At 39.1% G+C, this 20,931-nt stretch overlaps 1 protein-coding gene and 1 long non-coding RNA gene across 7 annotated transcripts in view; one reads left to right on the top strand and one right to left on the bottom strand.

Moving 5' to 3' along the window:
• The first annotated feature begins 223 nt into the window (after positions 1-223).
• LOC119241923 (uncharacterized) lies at positions 224-16,420 on the top strand. 2 transcript variants are annotated; one of them, XR_005124401.2, is made up of 3 exons: positions 224-414; positions 1,022-2,140; positions 12,341-16,420. It is a non-coding gene; the product is annotated as an uncharacterized LOC119241923 (long non-coding RNA). The 2 variants fall into 2 exon arrangements; XR_005124400.2 differs by having other exon boundaries at positions 11,801-16,420.
• GSPT1 (G1 to S phase transition 1) overlaps positions 5,369-20,931 on the bottom strand; it is a 32,024-nt gene continuing 16,461 nt past the window's right edge. For all 5 annotated transcript variants that reach the window (XM_037507589.2, XM_037507586.2, XM_037507587.2 and 2 more), the window contains exons 10-15: positions 20,114-20,207; positions 19,282-19,362; positions 12,870-13,043; positions 11,968-12,057; positions 11,640-11,808; positions 5,369-10,022 (exon numbers count right to left, since the gene is read on the bottom strand). In XM_037507589.2, coding sequence (XP_037363486.1) covers positions 9,970-10,022; positions 11,640-11,808; positions 11,968-12,057; positions 12,870-13,043; positions 19,282-19,362; positions 20,114-20,207 — 661 coding nt within the window. In that variant the 3' untranslated portion in view covers positions 5,369-9,969. The remainder of the gene's footprint in view (positions 10,023-11,639; positions 11,809-11,967; positions 12,058-12,869; positions 13,044-19,281; positions 19,363-20,113; positions 20,208-20,931) is intronic.

Raw genomic sequence — 20,931 nt, 5'->3', positions numbered from 1 at the left:
CGGGCGGCGGGTGCCGGAGCCCGGTCCCTGAGGCGAAGCTTCTCCCGCTCGCGGGCTCCCCGCTTCCGTGAGACGCGACCCCTCTCCCGCGCTCGCCCTCGGGAGAAATGGAGCTGGCGCCTGGAGGCGGGAGAGGAGGCCCTGCCGCGCTCCCGGCGGGGGCCTCGGCCGCCCTGCCTGGGGCCGGCCGCCCGGGGAGAGCGAGAGCCCCGGGCCGCCGCCACCTGCCGGGACCCCCAGCGGCCCAGCGCAGCGCCGAACCCCAGCGTGGAGGCAGCTCCACCGCCTCGGCCGGATTCCGTGAAATTCTAACGCCAGGAAACAGCCTGCGCCGGCTCCGCGGCGTGGGGCCCCGAACCCCGAACCGAACCCCGAGCTGGAGCCGGTCCCGCCTGGGCTTCGCGTCTCAGGCAGGTAAGGGGGGGAGGGGCCGCCTCCCACATCCCGGGAGCTGACGTCGGTTAGCCTGCCCCTCCCAGAACCTTCCAGACGGGTTCCAGTTACACTGATGAGAAAAAATATTATTGAGCAAATGAATATAATAAAGAGTCCAGCAGAACTTCCAGCCCAGGTGCAGTGAACATCCAGTGCAGGCGTAATCAACAAGTTTGCTGACTTACGGCTCCTTCCCTTTCAAGATTCCTGGCCAGGGCCTCAGCGCTCTTATCTACAAGGCCGGGCAGCCAACCAGCTGGTCTCTTTCTCCAAGGCCAGCCCGGGATGCCTGCATCTTTCCCCCCTTGCCTTGCCCCCTTGTCTGGGGACTTTGCCGCAAATGGTTGTGTCTGCTGAAAAGCGATGCCATCCATGTAACAGATATGGACACAGTTGTGTATAAAAGGAACCCCTGGTCTTTAAACCGGTGCTCAGACCTTATGGGATTACCCAGGTCTGGGACCTCAAGCATGAGTAATAAAGCTCCTCCTGACCTCACCATTCCTGAGGTACCGCTTGTTCTCCCTCTGCCTGGGTAAAGGGCTAGAACTTGTTTCTACAACAACACGTTTTTCTCTTTTCACAGGTTTGGGTTTCCAGTTCGTCGTTTTCTTTCTTTGAACACATCTAGTAGTTTGGCGTGCCGCTTCTTGCCTCTTCTCTCAGTGACTCCGAGGTTGCTCCAGTGCTGCCTCCTTTCCACGATGGCCTTCCACCCTGGGGATCGAAGGCCGGAAATTTAGGAGCTTTTTGATGGACGTTCCAGGGGCTTCTAGCCTTTTTTTGTGAGTAGTTATAAAGGTTTTTGAAAAATGGGAAAATGGGAGTAGGCAGCCTTTCCTGTCCGTTGTTTTCGGAGGTGCCCCCTTGTCGCCAGAGCCGGGCAGCAGAGCCTGGCTCTGCTGAGCTCCAATGACTTTGTCCTTCATCAGTCTGGAGGAAAGCATTATCTTAAGTCTTTGGCCCCTGCTTCCACTTGTCCATTCTAGAATCTACTGTTCAGGTGGAATTCCTTCTAGAGCAATGTTATAAATTATAGCTTTGGGCTTCTGGTGTCACTGTTTTCTAGCTCACTGTTTTCTAGTATTCTGAAAAGAGGTTTGGCACTGTCAGAGCTCTGACTCCTGAATTCAGGGCCAAGGAGACAACATGACTTGAGGAGAGACAGCAGCAGGTGTTTGGAAGCAGTTAGTCTCTGGACTACGGATGGGAGGGGAGAAACAGGGCTGAGGCTAGGACGATGGATTAAGGAATTTGTTCTCTATCAAGCTGAGGATTTGTATTTTGGAGAAATCATACAGATACGTTTTTCAGCTGGTGGTGGGGAGAGGAGGTAGTGGCGAATTGTGCTTTAGAAAAGTTAATCTGAACATTTTAAAGCTGAGTCACACACAAATTGTGACACTAGTGATGGAACTTCATTTCCTTCCCCGAGCATGGTCTGGACGTAGCGACTTGCTTCCATGGAATAGAATACAGCAGAAGTGACAGGCCAGCACATCTAAGGGTGGGTTCTAAAAAGACCAGTAGTTTCCACCTCAAGTACTCCCTTCCTCCCTCTTACTGAGGCGGTCTGCCAGCCACCTTTGGACGAGCTTGACAGGGGAGCCTTCCTCAGCGGAACCCTGAGATGCCTGTGGACCCATGAGACCTGAGCAAGAATCATCAGGCTGCACTGTGCCCAGATTCCTACCCCACAAAAACTGTGAGATAATTTTTTTTTTATCTTTAACCACTAAATTTGCGATAATTTGTTTTCCAATGATAGATAATAGGAAATTGTAGACCTTCCATCTTTAAATCCATCAACTGTGTTCACTTAGAATTCCTATAAGAACCTGATACCTAACAAGTCCCACCATAAACTCATATTCCCTTCAAACACACTTCTATGCTTTGTCATTGGCATCTGCCAACTGCCTAGTTGCACAAGCCAGAACTTGGGAACCATCCTTAACTCTTTTTCCTCATCTCCTAAATGTGTTCAGTAGTAAAGCCTTCTTTGGGTACACACAGGCTTGCCTGGCATATGGTGATCACATACTGAATCAGCACATCCCTGTCTGCCTCCTTGAGATTCTACTCTGCTTTCCTCTTTCGGTAGCTGTCTTTCTACTTCGTATGTGCACTTGTTAAGAAAGAGTGTCATACTGCTGCTGCTCCCCTATTTCCCCCCTTTCCTTCTTCTCTACCTTTTGGTCTTTTCTATAGGTCTCGTAGAGTGACTTCAGCTCCATGCCGGTTCCTTACAGTCTGGTTCCAGTCACTATTTCTGTTCCTCTGAAGTCAGTAGTGACATACTTTTAACAAAGTCTAGTAACTTTTCAAAAAATCCTCATTCAGCTTTGCCTGTTGAGTTTGAAACCATTCTCATGATTCAGTGAAATTTCTGAAGGCATTTATCCTAAGTTTCTGTGCCTACTATTAAAGCCAGATTAGCAATTCTGAGCACCTGCTTTAAATCTGGGCTCTGCCTTTGCAGAGATGTACTCCCTTTATTCTAGTATTAAACTTTTGGATTTACGTTAGAAAACATCTTTTCTCTGCCAATTAAACTTTTAGAACAAATCCTTATTCTCTCCAGTAGTGTGAGTAAATATTTTATGCATGAATTAAATAACTTAATATTTTAAAGCTATCAATTCTTTTTAGAACTTTTAAAATCAAGATACTTTGGGTATGCATATTGTTACATTATATGTACCTATTTGTTTTTTATTCACTAAAAGTAATGAATTTTTAAAATGAAACACAGTAATTGACAGCCAAAATAAAGGAGAGTGAGTTAAACAAAACATAAATGTAATATAAGTATCCTGAAATATGTGAATTGTTTTGGAAATTAATATGCAATATAACATTTTGGGAATGAATCAGGATGGACATATTAATAGAAAATGGTTCATTTTTGTGATATAATAGTATATTTTCTAAAGAAATAAATATGGTGAGATTGCTTTTGTTTTAAGTAATTTGTATAGTAATTGTATAGTTATTTGTCCAGTCCTTTCAGAGGATTATAGTTTTTCAATTAAGTGAAACAACAGCTGAAACTCAATATAATCACAATAGTTTAGCCCTCTGGCTAAACTATTACCAATAGATTTTTATTTCTAGTAGTCTGACTCTTAAACCAGAGTTTGCTTGCCTTAAACATGCACATTGGGCTCCTAGAAATCAAAATTTTTTGGCTTTTTCATGATGTATTTGGGCATGATTATTTCGTTAAAGTACAATGTTTGATATGAACCATGAGCAATGGGAAAATGTGAAACACTAAATGTGACCTAATGCACATGGAGAAGATAAATATTTTGTCTAGTTTTGAACAGAAGGGCTGTATTTCAATTACTTGGATGACAAGATAATACTCATCAGCTACAGGGTTTTTTCTTATTTTAGGTCCTCATTCCTAACAAAAGACAGGAAAATTTCATGCAAGTAATTTGGACGTACACAGCCATCAGAAAGAATTTAAGGATATATTCTGATAACAGAAATTTCACTTTAAGACTAACACGTTGAATTTAAGAGGGCAGATAAAAATGACAAAAAGATGTCATGGCGGTGTTTCCACATTCTTCTTATAGAGTGGCCATAAAGGCTTTAACCTTGTTGCTAAAGAGGCTAAAGAAACATGTTTTCTTGAATCTCTTGTATTTTTTTTTTAAAGATTTATTTATTTATGCATACAAGAGCTGGGGTACAGGCCAGAGGTGCAGAGGGTGAGAGGATTCACCAGAGACAGAATGGGAAATAGAACAGGCAGATTAACTGAAGTACACTGAGGGGAGCAGAGGGCGAGGCAGGAGAGGTCTGCTGTGCCATGTGGGTTGCTCCCTGGCCAGCTGGGAATCGAACTTGTGCATCAGAGGCTGTGGATAGCTTCATAGGTTGCGTCTTAACCCCTTGCGCCACCAGGGAGGCCCAGTCTTGAATCTCTTATTTCACAGGACCAGAGACTAGTTTTTCTTTAAGATCGTAATTTTAAATTAGGATAACTTTAAAATTCATGTTATTTTATTAGCATTTATTTTAGGTTGGGAGATGTAGTACATAGTTACTGCAAATCTATAGCATCCAAAGTATTGATGTTATTTTTTATTTAAGATACATAAAGATCTTGTCTCTGATTCCATGAGCCATGAGGTATAAGATTTTCTGTGGTATTCTTCTGTCCACTGCAGTATAGTGCCTAGTGCCTATGTGGTTTGATGCCCAAACACATTAGGTTGTTTTTTCAACAGACAGAATGTTTGAAGAGCAGGGAAATGTGTAGAAATGTGTTGATTGAAGAGTAGAAAAGTGGTTTATTACCAGAAAATGTCATCAGCCATTTATTTAGAACTTTATAGAGTAAACCTGTTTTGATAGCAAGCTTTCCTCACAGATTATAAGCTAAGACTCATTTAATGTCAAATACCTAGAGACTGATTATCTTGATTTAAGAAAGACTGATTATCTTGAGTTAGAATGAATTCCAACTCATGGAGTAAGAGACAGGTATGCAGGAATGTTTTGCTGCCATTTATTTCATTGACCACTGTGTGTACTACCTGTTTGTCAATTTCTTCTTATTCTCACACAGAAAAGAAAGGCAACTACTATTTGGTCTCTTGATCATTATTAGAAATACTAAATAGAGATGCTTAGTGCTGATAGAATCATTGCTTTTCCACAGCTGTTCCACACACAAAATAAAACCACATACTGTGATAGCTATTTATTATTAAGCCTCTCTAACTTACTGTAGGGGTTGCTGATGTGTTATACATGGTACAAAGGCCTTGCATAATATAACCTCATAACACATTTATAAAATCCCTTATACCACAGATGTTATTGATTCCACCCAATCCACCAGATCTGCTATTAGGTGGTCCTAAAACTTGATATAAAAACAGGACTGTACAACACTGAATAGGGTTATAAATAAACAGACCAATCCTTCAAAAGGGAAGATGACAATTTTTATTGTTATTACAAAAGCAAATTTTTTAACTTCAGTCATTTGAATAATTGCAAGAGCAGACTAAGGGCTTAATCCTCACACAGGCACCAAGTCAGGCACAGTAGGTAGCTACAAATCATAAGAAAAAGGCTTCTTTACCTTGGGTTCCCATAATTCCTATTGAGAGCATTCTGCCATGCTTTGGAATTAAGTTTTAAAAAAAACAAATCAAACCTAGTCAATTCCCTTTGTTTTTTTTTTAAAAATGAGAGCTAGGTATTAACCTGCTGTTTAGCAAAAACTAGTCACTAGATCCTGGCTTGAGAGATCCACATTTCCTTTAGAACCAACAGAAGAAACTAACTGGTATCAATTTCTGAGAGCTCAATGTGAGTCCTTGAAATGCAGACCTTCCAGGCTTAGACCTGTTTCACCTAATGCATGTGGATGATCACCTGAGCACAGGAGCTCTGGCTCCAGCACAAACTCTTCCCGGGCAGCAGGAAAGGAGGTAGCAGGGACTTGGGCTGACATCTGAAGCACTACACTAATGTGCCTGGCAGAGGAGAACCTCAGGAAGCACAAATGTCATTCTATCTTTGCTGTCCACAAACCTGAGGTTTCCACATTAAGTTCTGAAGGGCACAATTGGCATGTATGACAAGGCAGAAGAGACAATTATTATCCTAAGGTTGCCTAAGAAATTCTGATTTTCTGCCTGATCAGACATGGTGCCTATCTGCTTTTCCCTTATATTGGAGAACATAAAGGCTTTAATCTCCATTCCCACATCTCCAGGCCCTTACAACATTCTTTAGTAAACAATTTGGCTAGCATATGACTGTTTCAAGGAAGCTTAGGATTAGAGGTATGTGAAGTGTATTTATTGAAGGGAAGACGCAGTATGTGCTAGGGTATTGAAAATCAAGACTATTCTAGAGCCAAAACCATCACAAGCTGAACCAAATCCACCCAGTCTTAATTCTGGAAGTAAATTGGTTCAAATGGAGTCCACTGAGCTACTACAGGAAAATAAATACTTCTATTCCACTTATTATGAAATCTAATATAACCAGCTAACTGCTGAATTTAAACTTAATATCTTTTCAAGTTGTACATAAGTAATTACATTTAGTAAGTTGTTGCCATGGCAAGATCTCTTAAGAAACAAGATCATGAATGTATTAGATGGCATCTGCTAGAGTCATTGAAAAAATTAGCTGGAAGACATAAAAGCCATAATATTTAGAGACAGAAAATTGTCCCTAAATTCTGTTGATTGCTATCTACCTTACATATGTCTGTGAGAGGATTAATGGCACACTTTATTCTGATAAGGTAGGCCAACACTGAATATGACATTTAATCATTCTACAGTCAAAGCTAAAGAGCTGTGATTTTCACAAAGGGCTTCAAGGTTGAAGGTAGCCAGATGTTAAGAGCTATTATAAAAACTCGATCTGTTCCTTGACTACCTTAGTTCTCTACCCAAAGCAATGAAGCTATCATCCATGAAGCAGCAGTCCATGAGGAAGTCCATGCCAATGAGGGAAGGCTCTAGAATGCTGTCATGTGGAATAGTCATCAAAGGACATGGAGGAATTAGACATAACTAGTATTCCTGAAGATTGCCAGGGAGTCTGGTTGATTTTTTTCAAGTTCATCATGGGAGCAGTTTTGCCCATCAGTTCACCTTTTTCTTGGGTTGCAAAACTGCACCTTGTTCAAAGACCCAAAATATCTGCAACTTCAGCTGAGAGGATGCCAGTAATTGTTCAGTTACATTACATTCAAAGTCCATCCCACATTGTAAAAGCAGTTCTTATAGTTTATGTGAACAGACAATTATGAATTTCGTTACAGTGAACATATATATAAAGCTTTTCCATTAAATTACTACATATTTTGAGACTTTCAATTCAAAACAGAGACATATACATAGGCTTACTTCATCAAGAACTCTTCACTACATGTCACTTCATGCCATGGCAGTACAGCTTACACCCAACTCTTTTGGTTTGATTTTACATAGATTTTCACTGGATAAGTTTGTTTTGCAATTTAAAACCAGGAAATAGCTCCTCATGCACGCTAAAACATAAAGGTTTAAATTGGCAAATATGCCACTACCTTTAAATTCAGTTAATTAAAAAAACTAACAGCATGAAAATTATAAAGAATATTAATGTGAAAGATGCAAAGAAAATTCTGATCCTAATATCTGTGCTAAACTAAAAGTACTGGGGGAAAATGTTTTTGATATATAATATCCTAAATATGAAGCCAATTACCATATTTTTGCATTGTCCACCATATAAATACACTTGCCCTTGAAGACAACAAAAACGACAGCAGAGCAATTCACTGCTTTTTAAAGGGCTAACGTCTCTACACACTGCCAATTCAGGTCAGGTATATTATTTCCTCGTTCACATCACTGGCCAGTACATCTAACTCTTGACTTTAAAATGCATCCACTTTGAGAGAGAATACATACCAAAGAACCTAAAAGCCCAGAACATAGTGTTGATTAATTTAACAATGAGACTTCTTTTTAAATAATCTATTTCCACAGATGTGCAAGAAGCCAAGGAACTTTAATTTTACAATTACATTTGTGTGTTACCTTTTCCCCCCAATCAAGTATGCCCTTCACAATTGATACCCATGTCATTTTACTTAAGTCTTGGCAACGTGCACATAATATTCTCAAAGTGTAATGTTTTAATAGCAAACATAGCTGATTTTTAAAATATGTTCAATCTGAATATGGAAATCTTTGGAAATAATTTCAAGACTCGAGCTTTTAAAGATTCATTAAAGTCCAAGCAATTGCTAGTATTTTTGTTATTAACTTAGAAGCACAAAAAGTTATTAAGTACTGATTAGAGCTCCTCTATTTCCCAGAAAAATAAAAGCCGAGATTTACAGACATAATAAAATTTATTTAAGTTGCATGCAATTTAATAGTCATGAGTATAGTCATAGGAAGGTACAGGACAGTAACTTTGCTCTGTCCCTAAGATGTGGCCACATTTTTGAAACAAATGGGGATTCTATAGTAAGAAAATAGGACTATGTTTTTTGTTTTGTGACTGGAAACAGTCTGACTAGGCTTTTCTTTTCTGAGGAAGATTATAGAGAAAGGAAGTATCATTATACATTTACAAAATTTCTTACTTAGAGATGAACCACAATCTAAAAGAACCCCACCCAGTCTTGGATATAAATGGCAATACTCAACAAGGGAGCATTCTGTTATAAACCCAGAAATTGTCTTTCAGCTCCCATTTATTCTCATCTCATTAAAATTTCAGTCATGATATTGTAGCAGAAAGTCAGCTGTCAATCTAAAAACCACCACAATGCTTTGTGGTTCATCCAAATCATAGTTTAGCAAATTTCAACTTTACACTTAAGAAAACAGTCAATTTCAAATAATTAAAACATATACTGTGCTTGATTCTACTTATCACTGTTAAACTTTAGTCTGTGCAGATTCTGATGTTTCTAAATATGTGTTCATTTAGTTGCTGGGTGAGCTTTAGCTTAACCAGCAATGGTCATCCAACCTTTAAAATTACGGATACAAATAGTAAACTGTGAGTAATTTGTAGAACTGGCACTTGCAATTGATACGCTTTTCATACTAGATACATGCAGCTCTTATAAATACTAAAGGAGGCATTTTTGCCAGGTCTCAACATGCTTTCTTTGTTGTAAATTTCACTAATTTAACAAGTTAATGGAATTTTTTGTAGGGGTACAATTTTATTATCTTATAAGACATTTTGCTGTTCTTTTATTTCAAAATAACTGTATTTTAAGAATCGTGTTAAAATATAAATTGGCATAAAATAACTGATAGACCTAATAAAGCAGTGTCACAGCTGCATCAAGGTATTTAATTGTATGTATGCATTAACCATCAAAAGAATGGATCAAAACTACTTTCCTTCAATACAAACTAACATTGTTTGTAAATGCCTCATTTAAAGTAGTGGATAGGGAAAGAGTTTAGAAAAATCCAAGTAATAAAATGTATTCAATTACTTGGTAAAGTTAAAAAGCTAATGCAACAATGTTACATCCAGATAAAAAACATTATTCAAAAGCAATTCAAATACCGAAAAGGGTTTCAAATTGAATATTTTATTAACATGGTAGTTGTCTTTGAAACATGTGCACACACAACACACTCGCACACTCAGAATGATCTGCCTGGGGGAGTGGAGGAGTCTAAGTATGCCTAAGGGGGAAATGAAAAATAAAATTTCTGTAGGTTTTCATTATTGTAGGCAATTATGTCCACATCACTTATAAAGCTATTGCCAAATCTGTCCAAGGAAGCGGGGTGTGAGGGTGGAGGGCAGAAAAAAAAATCTTGGGAAAAATTCAACAGTGGCATAGCAGAGCTCTCAATATGAGAAAGCTGACATAATGTGGACTTTTTGCAGTGAATTTTTCTTTGCAAAATATGGGGAGAGGTTTTGTCAATGGGCAGAAAATAAGAGAAGGCGGTGTGAAGTAGGCTTTTGCAGTCAATTTTCCTCACAGTATTGTGCAGGGTCATCAAGAAAATCTTAGTCTTTCTCTGGAACCAGTTTCAGAACTTTTCCAATTGCAATGGTCTTACCTAAAAATGAAATTTTTAAAAAAAACCTTTCAGTAGTTAACAGCAAGGATATATAAGGTATTAAAGCTTATTTTAAATAATATACCTTTTACAATGCAAATTACAAATTAAATGGCTCTACCACCAAAAGGCATGGTTTCTGATTCGGCAGTCTTAATAAATAGATCTTTTTGAGGGGGGAACTAAATAGACAATATGCTTTCTTAATTCAAAAACCTATACTTTAAAGTAAAATGTGTAATTATCCACCACTCAATGGAATACTAATAAAAAGGAATTAATTCCAATCCATGCTACAACATGGTTGAACCTCAGAACCACACTGTTAGACACTAATGGCCATGAATTCTACTGATTTTACTTATATGACATTTCCTAAAAGGCAAATAGGGTAGACATTTGTGGTTGCCTTGGACTGGAGATAGGAACAGGGGCTGACTACACGGGTGTAAGGGTTTCTGTTTAGATGTTCTAATGTTCTAAAATTAAAACGTAGTGATTATACAACTATGTAAACATATTAAATCATGCATTTTGAATGTATCAATTTCATGCTATATAAATCATCTCAATGTAACTGTTAAAAAGGGCTCCCAATCCTATTAGAAGATACAGAACCCACCAGGAGCCTTGAAACACCTAAAAGTAAGCTATTCTTTAGCAAAAAATAATTCTGGGGTTAAGAATTCTAGCTACATTAATTTCTTTACTTCTGTCTCCCTGATTCTGCCAGCTAAAATGGTAACATTCTCTACTAACATTAGTAGAAAAATTCCAACAGTTTCACTATCACCAAAAATAATTTAAGCTAAATGCAGATACTGTATTCATCATTATATTCCCAGTGCTGCCCTAGCATAGTTCCTGACATTCAGTAGATATAATTTTTTTTTTCTGAATAGAATTAGAACATATGAAGGATTTCAACTGAACTGTAAAATTTTATCTAAGTTCTCCAGTCTTAAAATAATTATAACTATCCACAGAGAAATGTTTAATGAATGTAATTTTGTTTTCATGATACTGAAGACCTTACGGCCTATAACGCAGGAAAATTACAAATCTATTGATTCCCCAGGAGGGAGGCAAAAGAACATGAATATTAAACCCTTGAAAAACTTAGGTGTTTTAACAGACTATTGATCTAGGCAGCCCATTTGTTCTTCCCACCCCATCAAATATAAGTGCGGCCAATATTTATCGCATTTGATTTTAAAACATTTTGACTACAAAAGTAAGATAACCAGGTAGGAGTGCTTAGCAGAAACTTACCCTACAGGACTAAGCCCTTCAAGATAGGCTGTAAGCACACATATTACAAAGGATTGCATAGAGATGTCTTATTTAGTAAATAAATGGTTCTCAGAACCCCCAACTTAGAAAATACAAAACTTTATACTCTTATACTATTTAATCTAGAGCGTTAATGCTAAAATGCATGGTCAGTTCTGTCTGCTGTTCAATTCATTCAACTCATAAAACATTCACTTTATGAATATATTATGGAACATATGTCCAAGTTTTCTATCAACTTGTAATGTGCCCTATACTGAATGATGAAAATGACCAAAGTTAAAGCACCGTGGGCATACTGTTAGAGATCAGTTCAAAGCTTACCCTCATCCCTTAAGGTGAATCGACCCATCTGAGGGAAGTCTTTAAAGGTCTCAAGGCAGATGGTTCCTGCTGTCCTTAAACGTGCAATGCATACTTGATCTTGTTTCACAAAACGGGGGCGAGTCTTACTTTTTTCTCCTGATTTTTTGTCTACCAAGCAGATTAAGGCCTGTCCAAGAAGAAAGGAGTAGAAGATCAGAAAAATGTCCAATGAAAGAATCTTTAAGAACAGAAATGTAAATTAGAGGGTATCACTATTGCTGATCAGATATTATCAAGATAAAAAAAGTCCCCAAACAAACAAAAATCCATTTATCTGAAAACTCACTGTTATTTCGACTTCCTCAATACAGGTATGAATATGAAGCACCGCATTATAACCCGGGCAGATGATGGATTTGTGCTCTATAATCACTATCTGTCAAACAAAAAAATTCACATCTTCATTCCTGATGTAAAAAAGAATCAAATGCTCTGAAGTGCCAAATAGTAGCATAAGAATATGTAACTCACATTCTCAGTGCCTCATTTTTGTGTTAGCAGTGATAGGTCAGTTACCTAACCTCTAAGCCTGAGCTGTGATTTCCTTGCCCAGCATTCAGTCACACTTTAAAAACACTTTCTCTCTGGGAAGCCTTTCCTTTTTACCCCAAGGAATTACATTAATCACTTGCTTACATGCTACTGTTTGTTTTTTCTAGATGTAAACTTCTAATAGTTTTATCCATTTCTCAATAGCTAAGGTTCAGTAAGAGTGAACAACCATGTATCCAACATCAGATTCTAACTTGATCAGTCAGTGGTAATCCCTTGTAAAAGAACTCAAAAATTCTGTGGCCTACACCAATTATCTATTGTCATTCTGGAGATCAGGATGCTTGTAATATGGAAAAAGTGCCTTTTTTCCTGTCTGGAAATAGACAATCCATGATTTTCAAGGCAACTGTGCTCTACATAAAATGAAAGACACTTGAGTGAAATGATATACATACGTGTGTTTATAAATATCAACAGGAAACAAAAAATTAAAAGGAATCTATAAAAGAACCCTACCTAGCCAGTAAGAACTTACTACCTTGAAGACCTGTGTGTACACAATGAAAGTGTTTATTCTATTTCAGTTTCCCTTCGACAACAGAATAACATGTTACCAATAATCAGAACAAAGGACATTTAAATTCTCATTTATCTAGAAAAAGACTACTAAGACAACTACAGTAACTGGTTTACCTGTGCATCAAATGTGCGTCCAGAATGACAAAGATTATTAGGATCACAAAGTATGAATCCTGGAAGAATCTCCTCCTCTTCAATTCCTTTCAGTCTGATTTTGAGATTTTCACCTGGGGCTACAGAATCAGTTTCTACATCATCAGAAAGGATTCCAAGGACTTCCACATTGTGCTTAAAAAGAAACCAAGATTGGAGGTTTTCTGACACTGCACTACAAAACATAGTATGACCGCGACTATTCACTAAAGACTTGGCAAGTCACATATTCCTGTGTTTTTGACTAGCCAAAACACGTATTTGACTATAAAGCTTTATCACATTTGTATGATATGAACTTAATGAAAATTGTATCTGAGAAGTGTCAGTTAAACTTGGTCATCTTTTAACTATTACTTCCTTATAGTTTTTAAATACAACACAGTATAGGCCTTCCCTGGGGGCGCAAAAGGTTAAGTCTCAGCATATGAAGCTATAAGCAGCCTCTGCAGCATGAGTTTGATCTCTGACCAGAAAGCTACCCACATGGTATAGTAGACCTCTTCTGTCTCGCCCGCTGCTCCCCTCAGCAGTGTATTTCAGTCATTCTGCCTGTTCTGCTCCCTACACTGTCTCTGGTGAATCCCTTCACCCTCCCCCTTTCTACCTAAACCCCAAATCTTATATGCATAAAGTAAATCTTTTAGAAATTAAAAGACAGCACAGTGTTTTGTTTTTATTTTTCAAGTTAAAAGTATTAAACTAGGGCTTCCCCTGCTTACATGCTACTGTTTGTTTTTTCTAGATGTAAACTTCTAATAGTTTTATCCATTTCTCAATGGATAAAAGCGGTGGATTGCAAAGCTGCCCGCAGCCTCTGCAGCACCAGTTCAATCCCCGGCTGCTCCCTGGCCACCGGAGGAGGGTCCCACATGGAGGAGGGTCCCACATGGCATGCAGACCCCTCCTGCCGCCCGCTGCTTCCCTCAGCAGTGCACCTCAGTCCTTCTGGCTGCTCTGCTCCCCGCTCTGGCTCTGGTGAATTCTCACCCTCCCGCGCTTCTGACTGTACCCAGTGCTTATATAAATAAATAAATAAATCTTTAAAAAAAAGAAAAAAGGTATTAAACTAAACATTTGGATTTTATCTTGTGGATGTAATTTTATTATTCTGGAACTCCAAGACTTAACAGACTCAATTTTCACATCTTAGCAATCCTCAAATACCTGAAGAGTGTACTTAAGTTATTTGAATAATTAAGTTTAAAGAGCATACTGACTATAATAGGTACAAAGTTTCCTTTTGTCATGAAAATGTTCTGAAACTAGATAGTGGTGATGGCTGCACAATACTGTGACTGTACTAAACATCACTAATGGTGTACTTCACACAATAATTATGTATTAAGTATACTGATGGGGAAAATTGCTTAAAGCTATACCCACAAGTTTTCCCTTATTCCATTCCTGCCCCTGGGGATAATTCAGATAATCAAAATAATTATCAGAAAACAAAACAACAGTCTTCAAGTAGATAAAAGGTAGAACCTAAATTCTATTCCATACCAGAATTCTATAAACTGTCACTTGCTAAGCTATCCCCCCACCAACTGGTTCTCTTTCCCAAAAGGCAGCTTATGCCTTCATGATTCCTATCTGTTGAAATTCATTCCAAGAACTGAAACCAAGCCATAAATTTTAAATTCTTTATGGCAATGGGGTAGGAACTGACAATTTACCATATACAAACTGAACAAGTATTGCTCACTACCTTCTGTCCTACTATCCCTTTTTCTGGTTCAACACAAATAAGACCTTTTATTGTTCAACACAGCAGATGTAGTCTAAAGGTCCACAGTCATCAAAAATTAAGATTGAGACAGACATTATGTTCGTTGAAAGGTTTTCAAGATCGCAATTAACTTCCAATCCAATAAACACCTCTATCTGAGAGCTGTGAGGCTACATTTAAGACATTTGGTGAGGAGTGGGTAGCACTTGTAAAGGAAAGCTGCAGCTGTCTTCACAGTTCTCATCTTGTCTTGACAGGACCCTGGCGCAGTTCAAACAGTTCTGGACACAAGTCTAGGATTTGTGTGATACAAGTTGCAATCTTAAGTGTCCACGTTCCTAGTAACATGATCTTTAGTTTTACACTCACGTACCAGACAGATCCCGAGTATCTTAACCTCTCAGAAATGGGCCACAAAAAAACAGGATGAAAAGCCACCTTCAATGAAATACATGCAGGTTCAATTATCTCCACTTCCCTATTTCCATATGCAAACTCAACACCATTGATTTTGTAAATAACAATATTCAGACATTTCATCACACACTCAAGAGTTTCTGATCTTCCTATATGGCTTCTTTTGCTTTACCTTTTGCTGCAGCCCAGCTTAGGAGGTGAATCAGAGGCTTCAAAGGACTTAAGAACAAAGAGTTTTCAAGCCACCAATCTAGTCAAATTTACATATTAATCTGCACCACAAAACAATTTCAAGGATTAAAGTATCAATTTGTAATTCTCATTAAAAAAACCTTTATAATATTGCAGCCAAATGTAGAACATAAAAATTTTCATCTTCACCTTTTTATTTTTAAAGATTTATTTATTTATACAAGCATTGGGTACAGTCAGAAGCGTGGGAGGGTGAGAGGATTCACCAGAGCCAGAGCTGGTAACAGAACAGGCAGACTGATGAAATACACTGCTGAGGGGAGCAGCAGGCAGCAAGAGAGGTCTGCGCGCCATGTGGGCCCCTTGCCCAGTGGCTGGGGATCGAACCAGAGCTGCAGAGGCTGCGCGCAGCTTTGCAACCCAGCATTCAACCGCTGCACCAGGGGGGAGGCCCATCTTAACCTTTTAAAAATGTTAGTTCCATCGTATCAAATACATTCATACTGTAATGCAAGCAATGCTCAAAATTCCAAATTCATCTCACAAAGTGAAACTATCCATTAAACAACCTAACTCCCCATTCTCCCTCCACCAACTGTGGGGACCATTCACCGTCTCCATGAAATTGGACTACACTAGGTACCACAAATAAGTAGGATCTTAGGGTATCTGTCCTTCTATGACTGTATCTCAGCATAATTTCCTCAAGGTTCATGTTATTCATCCATTCATCTGCAGGACACCTGGCTTGCTTCCACCTTTTGTCTGTGGTGGATAGTGCTGATATAAGGGTTTACAATCATCTCTTAAAGACTGTTTTCCACTCTTTTTAAGTATATACCCAACCTACAAGTAGAATTGCTGGGTCATACGGTTATTCTGGTTTTTTTTTTTTTTTTTTCATTTTTTGAGGCTGTTTTTATCTTTTCTACAACAGCTGTACAATTTTGCATTCCTGCCATCACCACAGCCAATTTCGCCATATCCCCACTAACTTTTGCTATTACTTGTTTTTTTGCTGGTAGTCATCCTTACAGGTTTAATGTCATCTCATTGGTTTTGATTTGCATTTTTCCTAATGATTACCTTTTCTAACTATATCTTTTAATGCTCAACATCTTTTCATGTACTTGTGGCCATCTGTACATCATTTGTATAAGTTTTTGTTGAACTGTAGTTCTTTTTTTTTTTTTTTAAAGATTTATTTATTTATTTATACAAGCACTGGGTACAGTCAGAAGCACAGGAGGGTGAGAGAATTCACCAGAGCCAGAGTGGGGAGCAGAGCAGGCAGAAGGACCATGGTACACTGCTGAGGGGAGCAGCGGGTGGCAGGAGAGGTCTGCGCGCCAAGCGGGACTCTCCTCCGGTGGCAGGGGAGCAGCCGGGGATCGAACCTGCACTGCAGAGGCCGCGGGCAGCTTCGCAACCCAGCGCTCAACCGCTGCGCCACCGGGGAGGCCCTGAACTGTAGTTCTTTATACATTTTGGATATTAACCCCCCACCAGATTTATGATGTGGTTATTTTCTCCCATTCCATGGGTTGCTTATCCATTTTATTTCACTCTGTTTACTTAACTATGGATATGCTCCATCTGCACAGCGATTTGGTGTAATAGTGCAGCTTCACAGAAAACAGCCACTTGGTCTGTAACTATTAGTAAAGTGTATGTCCCTTGTCTATAGTGATAGCCCAGCATTATGTTTACATGCTGAGTGAACTGCACCTTTCCTTCTATTATGGTAATGCACTCAGAACAGGAAATTTACTTTTTAAACTGTTACATTGTACAATTCAGTGGTGTCTAATACTTTCAGAGTGAACAATCATCACTGTCTAGTCCCAGACTGTCTTCTCCACCCTAGGAAAACATGCACTGATTAAGCATTCACTCTTCATTTTCCTCTCCCCAGCTCTTGCAAGAACCAACCCTGCTACTTCCATCTCCATGAGCAACATGCACTTGTGTGACTGCTCTATAGAAAAAATTGAACCAAGGATTCAATTGACCATTATTTTCATTCAGTTGTTATTGACCTAACCACAAAGTATAACTTGTTAGGTACCAATTACACTTAAACACTACATTGATAATGTGTATCTTTTTAATTCACTGGGGCTGGACTAGGCATGTAAAAAGAAAGTCTAGCAAAATATGTTTGAAAGTTCTGATGATTCAGGTCCTTTTTTTCTAAATAACATCTCTGGAGTTGTGAAAAGCCTTTTGAAACATGTCATCTGCCCTTATCAGCTGGTATAGTTCATAGAAGTTTTGCATACATTTTTTTTTAAAGAAACCCTCCTTCAGTGATGAAAAAAATTACAGTAAGGTAAGAAGAGTGAAGACCTATTTATAGGATCCAACATAACTACATACAAAAAAAGAAGGTAACCTGAGTTTTCACCTCCGGCTCACTAATTCCTTGTGTTGACAAATGCAAATCACATAACTATTCCAGATTCTATGTACTTGCCTGTAGAATAGTAGAAACTCTCTAATGCATCTTTCAACTCAAAAATAATACTAATAAGGATCCCTTCTCATTTTTTTTTAAAGATTTATTTTTATTTATACAAGAACTGGAGTACAGGCCAGAGGCATGGGAGGGTGAGAGGATTCACCAGAGACAGAGTGGGGAGCAAAACAGGCAGATGGACCGAAGACACTGCTGAGGGGAGCAGTGGGCAAGACCTGAGAGGTCTGCTGTGCCATGTGGGAATCTCCCTGGCCGGCCGGGAATCAAACTCACGCTGCAGAGGCTGCGAACAGCCTCAAAGCACTGCACTCAACCTGCTGCACCACCAGAGAGGCTCTCCCCATTTTTTTTTTTAAGATTTATCTATGCATACAAGAACTGGGGTACAGGCCAGAGGTGCGGGGTGGGGGGGCTTACAGAATTCACCAGAGAGAGCAGGTAACAGAACAGGTGCATCTACCAAAACAATGCTGAGGGGAGCAGCGGGCGTATCAGGAGAGGTCTGCTGCACCATGTGGGTAGCTCCCTGGCGGGGGGATTGAACTCGTGCTGCAGCAGTTGTGGACAGCTTCATAGGGTGCGTCTTTTTTTTTTTTTAAAGATTTATCTTTTTATTTATACAAGCACCGGGTACAGTCAGAAGCGTGGGAGGGTGAGAGAATTCAGAGCCAGAGCAGGGAACAGAACAGACAGACAAACGAAAAGCACTGCTGAGGGGAGCAGCGGGCGTATCAGGAGAGGTCTGCTGCACCATGTGGGTAGCTCCCTGGCGGGGGGATTGAACTCATGCTGCAGCAGTTGTGGACAGCTTCATAGGGTGCGTCTTTTTTTTTTTTTTTTAAAGATTTATCTTTTTATTTATACAAGCACCGGGTACAGTCAGAAGCGTGGGAGGGTGAGAGAATTCAGAGCCAGAGCAGGGAACAGAACAGACAGACAAACGAAAAGCACTGCTGAGGGGAGCAGCGGGCACAGCAGGAGAGGTCTGCGCACCATGTGGGATTGAACCGGCACCGCAGAGGCTGCGGGCAGCCTCGCAGCAGGGGAGACCCCCATAGGCTGCGTCTTAACCCCTTGTGCCACCAGGGAGGCCTGATGCCTTCCCATTTGTCACCTAACAATTATAGCACCAATGTACTCTTTTTAAAAGATTTATTTATGCATAGAAGAACTGGGATGTAGGTTGAAGTTGTGTTGGGGGGGGGGTAAAGAGGATTCATTAGAGACATAGTGGGGAACAGAACAGGCAGAAATACACTACTGTGGGCAGCCGCGGGTGAGACAGGAGAGGTCTGCTGGACCATATGTGGGTTAGGTCCTTGATCGGGGACTGAACTCAGGCCATATAGGTGATAGTGCTGAGACTTAACCCCTAGGCCACCAGGGAGGCCCTCTTTTTCAAATTTTGTACTTGACATTAATAAAATGTAATCCTAGATTTTTTTAAATGTTAAGTTTCTTTTCATGGAAACCCAAGCTCTTGAAAAGTTCTGTCTCTTGTTAATATTTTCATGGAAAAAATCTAAATGGGAAGCACAGTGAATAATTCTTACCTTGTTTGGCATCATCACAAGCTGCTGGCCTTTACAAATAGATCCCGATTCCAGCTTTCCCAGGACCACAGTGCCCATATCCTGTTTACGTTTAAAATAAAAAAAACCCCAAGTCTCATATTTGTATTACTACTTTATAGTAGTTCAGCAACCCAAAGTGAAATCTTGCAGGGTGTATGCACAAAGGAAAATCATTAGCTCACATACAAGAATGCTTATTAAAGCATTTATCTTAACATAGGATATGTAACAAACACCGTAATGGTTGTGTCATAAGCATATGTGCAATTATAAAACTAAGTATGCTAACACAAGAAAAAAAAGCATGGTACCAGTGAAGCACAGAATCATTTGTTCAATTTTATGTTTCCTTCTATATATAATTCAAAAAACAGTATTTTAGCATGGCATTAATGAAAGGATTGTTTGATGGGAACAAAACACCATATACTGATATTATAAAACTTTATAATCAAGTTCAAAATGTAGTTAAAATTACTGAAGCTTACTGTTTTAAAGATTAAATTTCAGTGCCGTTGAGGCTATGTTAAAATGAGCACTCATAAACTGCTGGTAGTAGTTCGTAATGAATATTTGTCAACATCTGTCAAATGTTCAAAATCTTTGAGTGTAACAGTTTTACTTGTATGAGTTTCTCTCATTCACTGGGAAACAGCTGAAGTAAACTATCTGGATGGTCTATGCCACTAAATAATATACAATCATTAATAAAGTGACATCTAAGTTGTTATTATTAAAGTTGTTTCTATAATTTAAAACAAAAGCAGTATTTCACCTCCCATAAACCCAATTTCTTAAACAATTTGGGTACCTTGTACTTATCCACAATTGGCAGCCTGATTGGTCCATCAACTGATCTATTGAAGTTTGGCAAATTATCCAGATATGGAATAAATGGTAATCCACTAAGAACATAATAATATGTATTAAAGAGTCAACATGAATATCAAAATATCAAAACTTTAAGAAGTAACATGACTACAAAAACCATGGTCATAACAGAATTTTCATTCCACACAGGTAATAGTCTTACCAATTTATTATCTAGTTTACCTCTAATCCATAGAAAACTAAAAATAAAATATAATGAAAGTTACACTATAATGAAACTACTTCCCTGTAAATGTATTGTCTTAGAAAAATATTTTATAGCAAACAGCCTACATGTTGTCATAAAATGCCAATGTGTGGGTATCGTGTACAAGGCTGCTTTCAAGTTAGACAAGAGCAGGACGCTTGGTCACCCTGGGGCAATACTGATGTGCTTTGTGCCCCAGGAATGATCAGAGGACACCTTGTTAATGATTGGGGCCGTGGGTGGGAGTCAGGTGTACACCCACCCTCCCTGAAGCCCAAAATGCAGTGTTCAGTTTGACCCACCCTTCTCTATCAATAAAAAGGCCAGGCTTTTGATCTCGAGCCACATCCTGCATCCCACAGCCTGCTCCACGATTCCCACTTTCTTTTCTTTATTACTGCGGTGTTACTGATGCAACAACCATGCTCTATTCAATTTTTATAAGCTTTTCCAGTTCTGAAATCAGGATGCAATAAAATTTACCCTTTCAAACTATAGTATATAGATTAGGTTAGATGATTTTTCTCAAGATATCAATGCATCCCAAATTG

The sequence above is a fragment of the Talpa occidentalis genome, unplaced genomic scaffold (assembly GCF_014898055.3).
Source record: "Talpa occidentalis isolate TD23 unplaced genomic scaffold, MPIMG_talOcc4v2.1 talOcc4.12, whole genome shotgun sequence".
In the NCBI taxonomy this organism is placed as follows: Eukaryota; Metazoa; Chordata; class Mammalia; order Eulipotyphla; family Talpidae; genus Talpa; species Talpa occidentalis.
This window is presented reverse-complemented; position numbering and strand designations above follow the sequence as displayed.